The sequence below is a fragment of the Colobus angolensis genome, unplaced genomic scaffold (assembly GCF_000951035.1).
Source record: "Colobus angolensis palliatus isolate OR3802 unplaced genomic scaffold, Cang.pa_1.0 Scaffold4, whole genome shotgun sequence".
NCBI classification, from domain to species: domain Eukaryota; kingdom Metazoa; phylum Chordata; class Mammalia; order Primates; family Cercopithecidae; genus Colobus; species Colobus angolensis.
In genome coordinates this window covers 2770130-2786718 of record NW_012117376.1, presented here as the reverse complement: position 1 = coordinate 2786718, position 16589 = coordinate 2770130, and the positions used below count along the sequence as shown (strand labels likewise).

General features: G+C 42.1%; 1 protein-coding gene across 1 annotated transcript in view; it reads right to left on the bottom strand.

Moving 5' to 3' along the window:
• Positions 1 to 309: 309 nt before the first annotated feature.
• Positions 310 to 16589, bottom strand: part of MEAF6 (MYST/Esa1-associated factor 6) — a 21775-nt gene continuing 5495 nt past the window's right edge. Inside the window, exons 5-10 of the mRNA XM_011955652.1 lie at positions 15992 to 16079; positions 15819 to 15864; positions 8004 to 8196; positions 3795 to 3824; positions 2975 to 3008; positions 310 to 1250 (exon numbers count right to left, since the gene is read on the bottom strand). Coding sequence (XP_011811042.1) covers positions 1242 to 1250; positions 2975 to 3008; positions 3795 to 3824; positions 8004 to 8196; positions 15819 to 15864; positions 15992 to 16079 — 400 coding nt within the window. The 3' untranslated portion in view covers positions 310 to 1241. The remainder of the gene's footprint in view (positions 1251 to 2974; positions 3009 to 3794; positions 3825 to 8003; positions 8197 to 15818; positions 15865 to 15991; positions 16080 to 16589) is intronic.

Genomic DNA, 16589 nt, shown 5'->3' with positions numbered 1-16589 from the left:
TCCCAGGAACTCTTTTAAAGAAATTCCCAATAACTAGGCTGTACCCTAGTCTCTGGGCGTGGGATCCAGGCATGAGTATTTTAAAGCTTCTCAGGTGATTCCAATGTGCAGCCAGACCCTGTCTCAAATTCACCACAGCACTAGAGGCAGGTAACAATTACTGGCAAATTCCTCGGCCCATCAAGCCCTCCAAGAACGGGAGACCGGCTAGGCAACACTGGCTCTCACTGCTGCTATCCTTTCACTCCACTTAAGAATGACATAAGTTATCACTTTTGGTATAATTTTGAGACTTTCCATATGCCATGGTGATTTTTAGAGCAATATTTAATCAGGTGAATACCAGCCAAGACAGAAAATACAGAAAAAGAAATTTCCATAAGGCATGATATGAATAAATAAAATAAGTGAAAAAACAATCTTGGGTTTAAAAGTAAAGCATGAGAATTTGAAGCCTGTGAAATTTTATTTATACAAAAGAATAAAATAGCTATTTAAAAAGAATTGATTTAAACTTATGTTTTTCCATTTTTCCTGCTCCTTGAACATGAATCTGCTACCAACTCAGAAAGATTTAAGATAGGTAATTACTAAATAAACACTCTTTACCTCTCCTTGCAAAAAAACAGAGCCAAGTTTCCCATTTCACTTACGATAAATCAGATCATTTTCAGTTATGAATATCGGCAACTGCATGAAAAAGATGATCAGATATGTCAGCAGGAAGGTATGAGCTATACAAAGGCATTACAAAAAAACCCCAAAGAAAATAAGATAAAAACAACAAGAGAAAAACAAGAACACATAAAACAATGTAAGAAAATGCCAGATATTTACAGCCTCCATCTGAAATGTGACTTGTGTTCTACTTTCAGCATAAAACAAAACCAGAGAACATTTCTTGATGGGTATCACAGATGAAGCTGGTGCCAGCCAGTTTGGGGGGAGACATTCATTCTAAGAAGGGAGAAACGCACAGTTAGCAACTTGCTGGGATTATGACATTGTCTTGATCTTCCTGCAGTTCTGTTACTAGAAATGACATAAAGTAAGATCCAATGTCTTACAGAAATGACTTGTTTGTCACCACATTTAGAACAAACTACTCAAAGTCACAGGCACTGGGTCTGGGAGAGCAGAAGTGGATGGCCACGAACTCAGGTGAATGATGTTTATCTTTGTGAGGTCAAAGAAGGGAAGCAGGGCTCTACAGCCTGGAAGCTTCTGCACTAACGTGTCTTCTAATAGTCCTAAAGAGAGAAAAACAAAAGTCCCAACTTACTCTCAGCAGAACAGTTGTTTGACCCTAAGGGAAAAAAATATCTCATTAACAACTCTGCCAGGGGATTGCTCCATAGCTGAAGATTCTATTTCAGGCTGGGCGTGGTGGCTCACACCTGTCATCTCAGCACTTTGGGAGGCCGAGGTGGGCGGACCACGAGGTCAGGAGTTCGAGACCAGCCTGGCCAGCATAGTGAAACCCCGTCTCTACTAAAAACACAAAATATTGGCGGGACGTGGTGGTGGGCGCCTGTAATTCCTGCCTTAGGAGGCTGAGGCAGGGGAATCGCTTGAATCTGGAAGGCGGCGGTTGCAGTGAGCCAAGATCATGCCATTGTACTACAGACTGGACAACAAGAGTGAAACTCTGTCTCCAAAAAAAAAAAAAAGATTATATTCCAGGCCAGGTGTGGTGGCTCAGGCTTGTAATCCCAGCATGACTTAGTGAGGCCCAGGCGGGCAGATCACTTGAGGTCAGGCGCTCGAGACCAGCCTGGGTAACAAATTAAGACCATGTCTCTACAAAAAATATAAAAATCAGCCAGGTGTGGTGGCTCATGCCTGTGGTCCCAGCTACCTGGGAGTCTTGAGGTAGGAGGATGGCTTGAGCCTGGGAGGCAGAGGATGCAGTGAGCCGAGATCGCACCATTGCACTCTGGCTTGGGCGACAGAGCCAGACCCTGTCACACACACACACACACACACACAAAACTAAAAAAAAAGATTGTACTCCAAATACAATGTACAATACTTCACATCTGAAAATGGTCTGCCTTCTGAGTCCATAAAGGGATTAAAACATCCATTCTGCTCTTATTAGAGCATCTGAACTCACCAGTTCAAAAAAAAAAAAAAAAAGAGCTGGTATTAACAATTTATTATTTAATTAAAGGGAATTTTTCATCATTAAAAATGTATGTGACCGGCCAGGTGCGGTGGCTCACACATGTAATCCCAGCACTTCAGGAGGCTGAGGTGGGCGGATCACGAGGTCAGGAGTTCGAGACCAGCATGGCCAACATGGTGAAATCTCATCTCTACTGAAATACAAAAATTAGCTGGACATGGTGGCATACACCTGTAATCCCAGCTACTCAGGAGACTGAAGCAGGAGAATCACTTGAACCTGGGAGGCAGAGATTGCAGTGAGCCAAGATTGCACCACTGCACTCCAGCCTGAGCGACAAAGCGAGACTCTGTCTCAAAAAAAAAAAAAAAAAGGACGTGACCTCTTTCTCTCCTTAAAATACAAAACCACGGGCCAGGCACGCTGGCTCACACCTGTAATCCCAACACTTTGGGAGGCTGGGGTAGGAGGACTGCTTAAGTCCAGGAGTTCCAGACTGGGCATCATGGCGAAACCCCGTATCTACAAAAAGTACAAAAATTAGCCAGGCAAGGTGGCATGGACCTGTACTCCCAGCTACTCAGGAGGCCAAGCACAGGAGGTCAAGGCCACAGTGAGCTTTGATGGTGATGATACTGCACTCTAGTCTAGGCAACAGAGCAAGAAATTGTCTCTCAAAAAAAAAAGGAACACCTAAAAGTTGAAGTATATCCAGATGGATACCCCAGACTTTAAATCAAAAGTTATGACTCCAGGTTGGGAACACTCAATCTCTGAAGACAAATACATTTTTCTAATCATCTACAAAATTGCCAGCCTCTCTGAAGTGGTCTGGCTGATACTTACAGCTCGTGGTTTTTTGTTTAACTTCAGATCAATCCTGTGACAGAAAAGATAAAAGATATTTCCATTTTAATTTACAGGAAATGGGTCCCACAATCAGCTACTGCATAGGGCATAAGCTATAACAAAGACTATTTGGTTAAGAAAAATCCACATTCTTCATTAGACTATGTCATATTTAGTTGTTTACCCAGATATTATCAAGCAAGTATTAAAAATTATGAGCACACATTTTTGCCCTAAGGCAAACTTAGATGACTCTAAAAAGAAATGTATACAGCAGCTACAAAAGCCATATAATTTTAAAACAATTCCAGAACTACATGTTAAAGAGGTTGAATTAAGAGGGCATGCTCTATGTTAATGTGTTAGTTCTGTAACTATATCACTGAAAATTACTGAGACACATGGCGATTAACAACAGGAAAGAGACTAGGAGTTTGTATTTCTGGACATGAAACGCAAAATAAATTAAATGAATTTCAATTTTTAAATATTTCCAAAGCAAAATATCAAGATCTTAAGTTGTTATTCTCCTTATGTAGCAAAGCCAGAAAATCAATTTAAATATGAGTTAAAGGTTATCTATTTTAAAAGAAATTAAAATGCATAAAAGTGAAATTTACTTAATTTTGCTTAAGTTATTAAATAAAATGTTACCTCCATCACGTTTTTCTGTTTTTAAAAAAAACTTCCCAGCCTAACCTAATATACATACCTACAATTAAACAGATAAACTATGGGTTAGAAAGGTCTCAAAAAGGCATACTGGTGTCTACACACTAAACAACACAGCACAAATACTAATTCAAATCAAACTTACTCAAAGTCATAATCAAACATGCCAGACGGGCTGAGGGGCAGCATTTGAAAGGAAGAAAGCAATAGAAATTAATATACTAATTGAACAAATTAGTCGATTAGCCACCCTAGCAAGAATTGTAGAAACAAAATCAGCTTTAAGAATCTTAAGCAACAAAGTTTCAAACATCAAAGCACCAAAGATTTTGTGGTCAGGAGATTCCCTTCCTTCAATGGATTTCGTATCAGAAGACTAGACTATGAAAGAAAAAGTTATTTCATTAGAAAACTACAGACACCTGGAGCCCTTTTATTAGCTGCCAAATTCGGAGTTAGAACTTTTAAAATATTTAATTGTATTGAAAAATATAATTAGGGCATTAGAGAAACAGAGAAAGAAAGGTTTAGTTATATAACGAAAGGCACTTTGAAGACAGTACTAACAACTCAGCATAATATACTTTCACTAAAATAAAAAACTACAACAGAGTTTAAACTTTGAAAAAGGAAAACATTTTACAACCTTTTACTCAAGTTATATGGTTTGTTTGTTTGTTTTTGTTGTTGTTGTCATTGTTTTTTGAGATGGAGTCTTGCTCTGTCACCCAGGCTGGAGTGCAGTGACGCAATCTCGGCTCACTGCAAGCTCCGCCTCCCGGGTTCATGCCATTCTCCTGCCTCAGCCTCCCTCAAGTTCTATGTTCTAAACATGTTCAGGGAACACCATGCTCCTTTTCTACAGCGTTCATCCTACAAGCCCAAAGTTGAATGAATAAACTTGAGTGGTGGAACCCTGTTCCAGAAAATGAAGAACAGTATTGTTCTGCCACCTAAGTAGGTGATAGCAATTAACTATCTACATCAGGGCTACAATCGAGAAACACAAAAGTCTACAGCACCCCCTTTTTTTTAGACAGAGTTTTGCTCTTGTCACCCAGGCTGGAGTGCAAGGGCGCAATCTTGGCTCACTGTAACCTCCGCCTTCTGGGTTCAAGTGATTCTGCTGCCTCAGCCTCCCTAGTAGCTGGGATTACAGGCGCCTGCCATCAAGTCCAGCTAATTGTTATATTTTTAGTAGAGACAGGGTTTCGTCATGTTGGCCAAGCTGGTCTTGAACTCCTGACCTCGGGTGATCCATCTGCCTCGGCCCCCCAAAGTGCTGGGATTACTGGCATGAGCCAATGCACCCAGCCTGCAGCACCCCTGTTAAAACAAGGGAAAGCTGCCATCCACAAGCACCTGAGTCTCAGGGATCTGGAGGGAGCAGTATAGAGGAGACCATTTTGTGCCATCATCGCTAGCAGGCCATGGTATGGGCAGGCCTCCAAAGCAAACATTAACCTGGAGCATGACACCTGCTGCTTCGCTGGCTCCAACACCTTCCAGACTAAAACAATATGCAAATGGCTACATTTAGGTCCTAAAACAATATGCAAATGGCTACATTCTCCTCCTAGACAATGTTTACAAGAGTAAAGCTGGAAGAAAGCTTAATGTCAGTATCTCTCACAAAATAGTTTCACTTTACACTCCATCCTGGGCAATACAGCAAGACCTTGTTTCAAGAAAAAAAGAATTTCATATTCCTGTAAGAGGGCAAATTCAAAAGTTATTTCCTTTTGCTTAAGTGCCATATTTATTTCCACTTTGCTTTGCTTACCACTAAATAGTGTCTGGCACACAGTAAGCACTGAAACATTTGCTGAAATAATTTATTATTGACTCATCTCACTATATGGGGTATGGCACACTGGAGGAGAAACATGTACTATACTGGGTACAAACTTAACAATGTACATAGACACCATGCTCTGTCCCCACCCCAATCTGCCAGCCCTACTGAAATATCAGTCAGCCATGGTAAGGGACTTGGAGCAGACACAATTCCTGACTAAAGATGGTAGGAGTCCAAGAGCCTTAACTGACCACTCATGTGCCATTCAGGCACACTGAATTTTGCTTCCCTAGAAAGGAAGCAAATCAGCTTCACTCTCCTTTCTTGGGGCAGATGAGTGCCTATGGCCAAGGGAGATCAGCCAGATATTAAATCAGAGGGAAGACAAAAGGACAGCAATAAAAAGCAGGATTCTGCTTTCCAAACAGAAAACACTATTTGTGAAGCAGTAACTAGTATCAAAGATTTTTACAACTACCACTATTTTTCTGGAAGGAGATACCTCCTAGGATAGGAAGAAGTATTACTCCTATGGAAATGTGCTAGAAACCTGCAAGAAGAAAGCGAAGTTCAGCACCTCTTTAACTCCTTTTAATCAGTCATCAGCTAATAATGTCATTAATGGAAATGAAGGAAGAACTACCTGAAATAAACAGCTATCTAGAGAGTCTATTAATCAGTAATGAAAAAAGTACCAGAAACTTTCAAAGAGTTTCCTCCCTACTCTAGACACTATGAAATAAGAAAATAATCACTACTTTGAAATGACACTAGGCCAGGCACAGTGGCTCATGCCTGTAATCCTAGCACTTTGGGAGGCCAAGGCAGGTGGATCACCTGAGGCCAGGAGTTCACGCCAACACAGTGAAATGTGTCTCTAGTAAAAATACAAAAATTAGCTGGGCACAGTGGTGCACACCTGTATTCCCAACTACTCAGGAGGCTGAGGCAGGAGAATCGTTTGAACCCAGGAAGCGGAGGTTGCAGTGAGCTGAGATCACGCCACTGCACTCTAGCCTGGGTGACAGAGCAAGACTCTGTCTCAAAAAAAAATAAAAATAACAATAAATGACACTGGAGTAAATTTAATAAAAGCAATACAGAGCATGACATTTAATTAACTTGACAATTAAAAACAATTTTTAAGAATGTATTTCTCTGTTATTCGTGATAAGCTAGCACCAGTCTTATTACAGTTGGTCAAATAACCTATAGCCTTTCAAAAATATATAAAGAAATAGATATGCAATTTTTGCTATTTCTTACTACAGTTATGCAATTAGGATGGTGACTTCTGGTTTGCAGAAAAATGTTAAGCAGCAGTCCTCAGTCATTATTTGAAGGAAATACTATTTCTGCAGTCTAGAAAACACCATTACCATCAACAAGAAAAACTCTTAAAATAACTGAAGAACCAGCTGATGCCAACCAAGGAGGTTCAAATCAGGTAGAGTTAATTCTACATTATCCCCAGGCACTATCATATCCATGAAACTAATAAGTTTAATACCTTGGGTGCATGAAGGAATACACTACAGATTTATAAACCAAATCCAGAAGCAAACTGGAGGACAGGGAATGCCACCCATTCCTTGCATTGCCCCCTTTCACCTGCTCAGCATGCAGTCTTCCAGGAGAAGTAGAACAAAGGTACAGTTTCTAGACTGAGGAATCTTGCCCTGGCTTTGAAACTTCTAGGAGGCATGGAAACAGGTATGTATAGGGTCTCCATTACTCCCGGAAGGCTTGAGGCCAGCAAAATTCCTTACTCCAGAAACTATACATTATACTCTTTAGGTCAAGCTGCATAATTTCCAATGATCTGAGTTAACAAACCCCAGCATTATCACACAAACCCCAGGCAGAGTGAATGCTGAAACCCTCTCTGGGTGACACCTGGCCTCTCTGTCCACTGACATCATTCCTATCTCAGTATGTACTGTAAAAAAAACACGGTGCACCAACGTTACACGTTACCTATGAAGACACTCTCATATTTTACAGGCTTTATACTGTTCCTCCAGTATCTGAAGTCAGCATATTGCTGAGAAATACAGAAACAGAAAAATCACAAGCAATAGAAAAAAAAAACTTGTATTTAAAGTGAAAAAAAGGCATGTCAAATCAGTTCTCTTCATCCACAAAGAAACAAGAGTAGGCAAAGATCAGGATTACCAGAAGACTTTAGCCCACTTTACAGCTTCCCAAAAAGTACTAGTGGCATTTTTCAAATACTATTACACAGATTCCATTTTTACTTCTTTTTCTCTTCTAAAATTATTCCATATTCACCATATGAAACAAGGCTTTTATGGAATAAAACTATTCTACACTAGAAACAGTGAGAAGGATGCCCGGGAGTCTTCCTTGAGCATTACTCTAATGCCCACCAATTCCTCCCTTTGAGCAAATTAGCCCATTCACTTGGACCTAAGGACTTTCTTGCCATCAGCAACAGAAAGGGTCTGCAACAATCCTAAAGAGTTTTTATTCTAGGCAATTCCCTTCACAGCAATGGTCATGGGAGCTGCAGGGGGTGGGATTCCTGCCACTGACCTGTGCCGGTTTTTATTCTTTCGCTTTTTATGGCTGCTGTGGTGACTCCCTGAGGAAGTAGAGGAAGCAGCCTTCTGAGGTTTCACTCCCTGCACAGATCCATCCAGATCCTCGGGGTCCTCCTGGTTGGGCTCGTTTTCCTGATTGTGGAAGTCTGGAGAAGTGTCACTTTCCGTCCCACTTCCTGGCTCCCCTGGAGGAAATAAAACACAAGTTTCCAAATGCATCATCAGTACTCCTCAGGCAATCTGTCCATCAACATGAACACTAATAGGAAAAAACCATTCACCATCCTCTAATTGACAGAGAAGATAAATGTTGACAGAGAAGATACACACAAAGGATCAAAGTTACCAGAGGTCCTGAAAAAGCATGTAATCTGAAACAACGTAACCAGAGACAACAGCTCTAAGGGCAGTTGGGAGACAGGAACATAGAGCCAGGATAACCTCACTGCATAAAGGTTATTTAACCACAGAATACACTAATGGGATTAATAATTATACATAAAGCATCAGATAGGACTCCAGGGGAGTGAGGGATGATCTTGGGAAAAGTGCCTATAGCTGGCCCTGGTTTCTTCCCCATACCATACGGGGATCCTGTCTTTTTATCAAAAAAAAAAAAAAAAAAGGCCAAAGAGAGAAGACAGCCCATTCCTGTTACTCTAAGTTTTCCATTTTGTTTTTTGTTTGTTTAACCTTTAAGCTCTGTTGAACTTGAACCTGGTAAGTCTTTTTTTTTTTTTTTTTTTTGAGATAGGGTCTCACTCTGTCACCTAGGCTGCAGTGCGGTGGCGGAATCTCCGTTCACAGTAGCCTTTACTTCCTGGGCTCAGGTGATCTTTACACCTCAGCCTCCCACATAGCTGGGACTGCAGGTGCCCATAAGCATAAGCCCAGCTAATTTTTATATTTTTTGCAGACATGGGGTTTCACCATGTTGCCCAGGCTGGTCTTGCACTCCTGGGCTCAAGAGATCCGCCTTCCAAAGTGCTGAGATTACAGGCATGAGCCACTACACCCAGCCCTGGTAAGTTTTATTTTATTTTATTGTATTTTGAGACAAGGTCTCACTCTGTCACCCAAGCTAGAGTGCACTGGTATGAACTGGTGTGATCACAGCTCATGGCAGCCTCAAACTGCTGGGTTCAAATTATCCTCCCATTTCAGCCTCCCCAGTAGCTGGAACTACCAGCACATGCCACCACACTTGGATAATTTTATTTGTTTTAAGATGAGGTCTCACTATGTTGCCCAGGCTGGTCTCGAACTCCTGGGCTCAAGCAATCCTCCTGCTTCAACCTCCCAAACTGCTGAGATTACAGGCATAAGCCACGCACTCTGCCAAGAATATTTTAAAATGCAGTAATATTCAGCTGACACATGTTCTCAATTTTAAAACATCACTATAGATTATATTAAATAAATAAAAGCAAGCTCAATAACAACTTGTATAAATATATATATATTTATAGATCAGGCACAGTATCTCATGCCTGTAATCCCAGTACTCTGGGAGGCTGAAGCAGGAGGATGGCTTGAGGCCAAGTGTTCAAGAACAGCTTGGACAACACAGCCAGACCCTCATCTCTATAAAAACAAAAATTAAAAATTAGCCAGAAATGATGGCACATATCTGTAGTCTCAGCTATTCAGGAGGCCGAGGTGCCCATGAGTTTGAGCCTGCAGTGAGCTACGATCTTACCACTGCAATGCACTCTAGCCTGGGCAACAGAGCAAGACTCTGTCTCTTAAAATAAAAATAAAAATAAAAATGCTGCATGCAGTGGCTCATGCCTGTAATCCCAGCATTTTGGGAGGCCAAGGTGGGTGGATCACCTGAGGTCAGGAGTTCAAGACCAGCCTGGTCAGCATAGCAAAACCCCATCTCTACTAACACAAAAATTAACCAGGTGTTGTGGCAGGCACCTGTAGTCCCAGCTATTCAGGAGGCTGAGGCAGGGAGAATTGCTTGAACCTGGGAAGTGGAGATTGCATGAGCTGAGATTGTGCCACTGCAATGTTGCTCTGGGCAACAGAGCAAGACTCCATCTCAAAAAAAAAAAAAAAAAAGAATATAGTTATCGGTATGGTTTGGCTCTGTGTCCCCACCTATATCTCATCTCAAATTCTAATCCCCACGTGGTGAGGGAGAGACCTGGTGGGAGGTGACTGGATCACAGGCTGGTTTTCCCCATGCTATTCCTGTGATAGGGAGTTCTCACAAGAACTGACGGTTTTAAAAATGTTTAGAAGCTCCTCCTTCAAGTGCGTTCTCTCTCCTACTGCCTTGTGAAGAAGGTGCTTGCTTCCCCTTCACCTTCCACCATGATGGTAAGTTTCCTGAGGCCTCCCCAGCCATGTAGAACTGTGGGTCAATTAAACATCTTTCCTTTATAATATTACCCAGTCTCAGCTATTTCTTTAGAGCAGTGTGAAAACAGACTAATACAGTTATATTTGTATTTCATTTATATATATACTTGTTTTTCCTGAAAGGAATTTCTTTAAACTCCTAATAGGTGAGGATGAGTGAGGGAAGACTGTTTCACTTTACTCAACTGTTGAAGGATCCTAAATATATACATTACCTGGCCGAGCACAGTGGCTCATGTCTGTAATCCCAGCACTCTAGAAGACCGAGGCAGCTGGATCACCTGAGGTCAAGAGTTCAAGACCAGCCTGGCCAACATGGTGTAACCCCACCTCTACTAAAAATACAAAAAATTAGCCAGGTGTGGTGGTGGGCACCTATAATCCCAGCTACTCGGGAGACTGAGACAGGAGAATCACTTGAACCCGGGAGGTGGAGGTTGCAGTGAGCCGAGATGGTGCCATTGCACTCCAGCATGGGCAACAAAAGCAAGACTCCGTCTCAAAAAACAAAAAACAAAAAAAAATGTGTATATATATACACACATATACACACACACACATATATATATACACACATATATACACACACATTATCAATTTCTAAAACTTGCCAAAAAAGGTCATGCGGTAGCAGAACCAAGGGACCAGTTTTCTTTTTTTTGAGACAGAGTCTCGCTGTGTTGCACCCAGGCTGGAGTGCAGTGGCGCGATCTCAGCTCACTGCCATCTCCACCTTCCCAGTTCAAATGGTTCCCCTGCCTCAGCCTTCTGAGTAGCTGGGATTGCAGGAACCCACCACCATGCCCGGCTCATTTTTGTCTTTTTAGCAAAGACGAGGTTTTGACATGTTGGCCAGGCTGGTCTCAAACTCCTGACTTCAGGTGATCTGCCCGCCTCAGGCTCCCAAAGTTCTGGGATTATAGGTGTGAGTCACCACATCTGGCCCAGTTTTCTTCTTCCTGTGGTCTTTACATTATAATCTGCTAGGAAGAGATTTTAAATTGAGTAGCATATGGGTACAAGAAGTAAAGGAAACAGTTCCAGAAAAGCAGGAGAGAGAAATAGCCAAATCTCAGAAATCATGAAATCCTATTTTTGAACACATTTTAGGAAAACAACAGAAAAGGAAACTCTAGAGCAAGCTTGTCCCACCAAGGACCATGGGCCACATGCAGCCCAGGACAGCTTTGAATGTGGCCCAACACAAATTTGTAAACTTTCTTAAAACATTATGAGATTTTTTTGTGATTTTTTGTTTTTAGCTCATCAGCTATAGTAAATGTCAGTATATTTTATGTGTGGCCCTAGACAATTCTTCCAATGTGGCCCAGAGAAACCAAAAGACTGGACATCCCTGCCTAGAGCTATGAAGCTATTATACAAAAAGCATACTGACCAATTCTGCCCTTCTGATGTTCAAGAAAACTGATTTCACACTAAAAAAACAACATGCTACACAAAGCTGCAGTAATCAACACTGTGTGGTACTGGCATAAACATATAAATCAAGGGACTAGAATTCAGAGTCCGAGGATGAACCCTTATATTTATAGTCAACTGATTTTCAACAAGGATGACAAGACGATTCAATGAAGAAAGAAAAGTCTTTTCAACAAATGGTGCTGGAACAACCAGATATTCATATGCAAAAGAATAAAGTTGTACCCCCATCTCACACCATACAAAAAAATTAACTCAAAATGGATCACAGACACAAATTAAGGGCTAAAACTAAAAATCTCAGATGCCAGGACGGGCGCAGTGGCTCACGCCTGTAATCCTAGCACTTTGGGAGGCCGAGGCGGGAGGATCACGAGGTCAGGAGTTCCAGACCAGCCTGGCCAACATAGTGAAACCTCTCCTCTCCTAAAAATAGGAGAGAACAAAAATTAGCTGGGCATGGTGGCACACGCCTGTCATCCCAGTTATTCGAGAGGCTGAGGCAAGAGAATCGCTTGAACCCAGGAGGTGGAGGTTGTGGTGAGCTGAGATCACGCCACTGCACTCCAGCCTGGGCAATAGAGCAAGACTCCATCTCAAAAAAAAAAGAAAAAAATTTAGACGCCACTGGGTTAGGCAATGGTTTCTCAGATATGACCACAAAAGCAAATGCAACAAAAGAAAAATACATAAATTGAACTTTTTTTTTTAATTTTTATTTTTTTGAGATAGGTTCTTACTGTCACCCAGGCTAGAGTGCAGTGCAGTGGCACAGTCACTGCAGCCTTGACCTCCTGGGTTCAAGTGATCTTTCTCCCTCAGCTTCCTGAGTCATTGAGACTACAGGTGTGTGACATCACATCCAGCTAATTTTGTTTTGTTTTGTTTTTGGTAGAGATAGGGTCTCACTATGTTCCCTAGTTTGATCTTGAATTCCTGAGCTCAAGAGATCCTCTCACCTCGGCCTCCCAAAGTGCTGGGATTGTAAGTGTGAGCCATCTCGCCAGCTTTTTTAGGTTTTTGTTTTGTTTTGTTTTGACAAGGTCTTGCTCTGTCACTCAGACTGGAGTGTCATGGCTCACTACAGCCTCAAACTCCTGGGTTCAAGCAATCCTCCCACCTCAGCCTCTTGAGTAGCTGGGACTACCGGCTTCCCAAAGGTATGAGCCAGCCACTGTGCTCAGCCAAAAATCTTTAGTACATAAGTGTTTGTCTTAGTCAAGCTTCTGAAAGCAGTAACTTTTGAGTATTTCCTGACAAGTACCTGGGTGCAGCTATTCTTGCAGGCAGACAGGTAAACAGCCATATACTGAATGATCAGCTAAGCCAGAGCAGGATTACAGGCTCTTGTGAAAACTAAGTCAGGGCTGGGCCTGGTGGCTCACGACTGTAATCCCAGCACTTTGGGAGGCCAAGGCAGTGGATCACCTGAGGTCAGGAGTTCAAGATCAGCCTGGTCAACATGGTGAGACCACATCTCTACTAATAATACAAAAATTAGATGGGCATGGTGATGCACACCTGTAATCCCAGCTATTCAGGAGGCTGAGGCAGGAGAATTGCTTGAACCTGGGAGGTGGAGGTGGCAGTGAGCCAAGATCACATCATTGCACTCCAGCATGGGTGACAAGAGCAAAACTCTGTCTCCAAAAAAAAAAAAAAACTAAGATATCATTCCATCTCAACTCATAGGAGTGAGGTCCAGGGTGTCCCTTAACCAGTTTTGTTCCTCTACAAAAAATGTAATATAGCTCTACATTCTAGAGTGGCATTAATTAAAAAGAAGTAAGATTTAGTAGAGAGTCACAGTAAAAGAAAAATATGGTATAATTGATAAGGCTGGCAGAAAGGAGTCAAAGACATCTACAGAGTATTATCACAAAAAATCTGTGAAGACAAATTCTGAAGGAAATAGAACAATTCTGTTTTAGATCAAATGTTTGAGTGAATATGAGTGGAAATGTCTAGAAGGAAATGCAGGATTCAGGCCAGGCAGAGTGGCTCACACCTGTAATCCCAGCACTTTGGGAGGCTCCCAGGAAGCGGAGGTTGCAGTGAGTCAAGATCATGCCACTCGTGCCACTGCACTCCAGCCTGGGCAACAGAGCAAGACTCTGTTTCAAAAAAAAAAAAAAGAAATGCAGGAGTAAAGCCAGGAAAGAGGTTAAGGGCATAGCAACAAATTTAGAAATCTGTACATAGAGATAATAATTAAATAATTCTAATTCCCAAACTACTAAAATCCCTTTTCCTCATATCATTGCACCAATGCAAAAAGAACTAGATCCAACAACGAGATATACCCTCTGAAAGAAGTACACAGTAATACCGAGAACAGGTCATATTTCAAGGTGATGAAATACAGAGACAGAACATCCAGAACAGTTACACTGAGTCTGACTCAGAAAGATAAATGCACAAATCTATAACCCATCACTGGAAATTAGACTGTATGGCTTATGTATAAAAAATAAGATATAATTCGTTTACAAAGTGAACAGCACTATTTTCCATTTTATATTTAAGAACATACAGGTACATTCTATTTATGGGATGAGCATTTATGTAATTAATTTATTTTTTGACATGATCTCACTTTGTCACCCAGGCTAGAGCAGTGACATGATCATGGCTCACTGCAGCCTCAACTTCCTGGGCTAAAGCAATCCTCTTACCTCAGCCTCTCTAATAGCTGGGACTACAGGCACATGCCACCAAGCCTGGCTAGTTTTTTAATTTTTTGTAGAGACAGAGTCTTGCTTTGTTGACTAGGCTGGTCTTGAACTTGTGGGCTCAAGCAATCCTCCCATCTCTCAGCCTCTCTAATAGCTGGGACTACAGGCACATGCCACCAAGCCTGGCTAGTTTTTTAATTTTTTGTAGAGACAGAGTCTTGCTTTGTTGACTAGGCTGGTCTTGAACTTGTGGGCTCAAGCAATCCTCCCATCTCTCCATTCCAAAGTGCTGGGATTACAGGTGTGAGCCACTGCACCAGGCCAAGATGAACATTTTCTAAGAATTATTAAATTGAGTACATGGAGATTTATAAGACATATTTGAAATTTTCCATAAAAGTTATTGTTTTAACTTTAATTCCCTAGGAATTTTTTTTTTTTTTTTTTTTTTTTTTGAGACGGAGTCTCGCTCTGTCACCCAGGCTGGAGTGCTGTGGCCGGATCTCAGCTCACTGCAAGCTCCGCCTCCCGGGTTCGCGCCATTCTCCTGCCTCAGCCTCCCGGGTAGCTGGGACTACAGGCGCCGCTACCTCGCCCAGCTAGTTTTTTGTAGTTTTTAGTAGAGACGGGGTTTCACCGTGTTAGCCAGGATGGTCTCGATCTCCTGACCTCGTGATCCGCCCGTCTCGGCCTCCCAAAGTGCTGGGATTACAGGCTTGAGCCACCGCGCCCGGCAATTCCCTAGGAATTTATAAGATTTATCAGGAATGAAAATATATCTTTGCCCCTTTGAGATGCTAAAGCCAATCTTCATGCAACAGAAGAGGCAAGAAAAGTAACTTCTTCCTCAAAAGCAAAAAATATGATTGCTCACACATGGTGGCTCATGCCTGTATTCCATTTGGGGAGGCTGAAGTGGGAGGATTATTTGATGCCAGGAATTATAGACTAGCCTGGGCAACATAGTGAGACCCTATCTCTTTAAAAAATTTAAAAATTAGCCAGGTGTGGTGGCGGATGCCTGTGGTCCTAGCTACTTGGGAGGCCGAGGCAGGAGGATTGCTTGAGCCTAGGAGTTTGAGGTTGCAGTGAACTATGATCATGCCACTGTACTCCAGCTTGCGCTATAGAGTGAGACCTTGTCTGGGTGGGGGAGTGGAGAAAAACATGATTAAGGATACCCTAAAAGTTTTTAAACTTCTAGGGGGAAGAGGGAAGAGCATAAGAAATGCAGTTCTCAGATACATAATTGGATGAATTAAATATAAGGGCGATGGTAGCTTAAAAATAAACTGATGAGAAACATAAAAACATAAACTTACTCTTTTCAATGAGCTGGTCTTGAACTCCTGCCAATGCACTTACTGCCTAAAAGAAAAGCCACCAGTTACTAGAAAAGTGACCACAGACCTCAGAAGAGCACTCCCAGAGGAAGGGAAAGAGAAAACACATTCCCCAACAACAGGCCAAAGATTCCCCCACCACCACTACTTACAGCTGCTGAGGTAACTGAGGATTTACTGAAGAGCCGCTCAGCTTCCTTAAACTTCCGGTTCCTTCGATCATTTTTGCTATTGGAGTTTCTAAAACACACAGAAGAAACTCATCATGAGCACCAAGCTATGTCTATGGCTCAAGCTGGGGATGCCCCAGGACTCATGTTCACTACAGAAAGCCTCCATATCACTTAGATTGGCCCAAACGACCTTTACGCTGAACACAGAAAGCAATGTTTTCCAATACACGGTACATGGCCCACTGTGGGACATGAGATTTAGCTGCTTCACATGTTTTTTAAATTTATTTATTTATTTATTTATTGAGACGGAGTCTTGCGCTGTTACCCACACTGGAATGCAATGGCAGACTCCCAGCTCACTGCAACCTCTGTCTCCCGGGTTGAAGCGATTCTCCTGCCTCAGCCTCCCAAGTAGCCAGGATTACAGATGCCCGCCACCATGCCTGGCAAGTTTTTGTATTTTCAGTAGAGACGGGGTTTTGCCACATTGGCCAGGCTGGTCTCGAGCTCCTGACCTCAGGTGATTCACCCACATCAGCCTCCTAAAATGCTGGGATTACAGGCATGAACCACC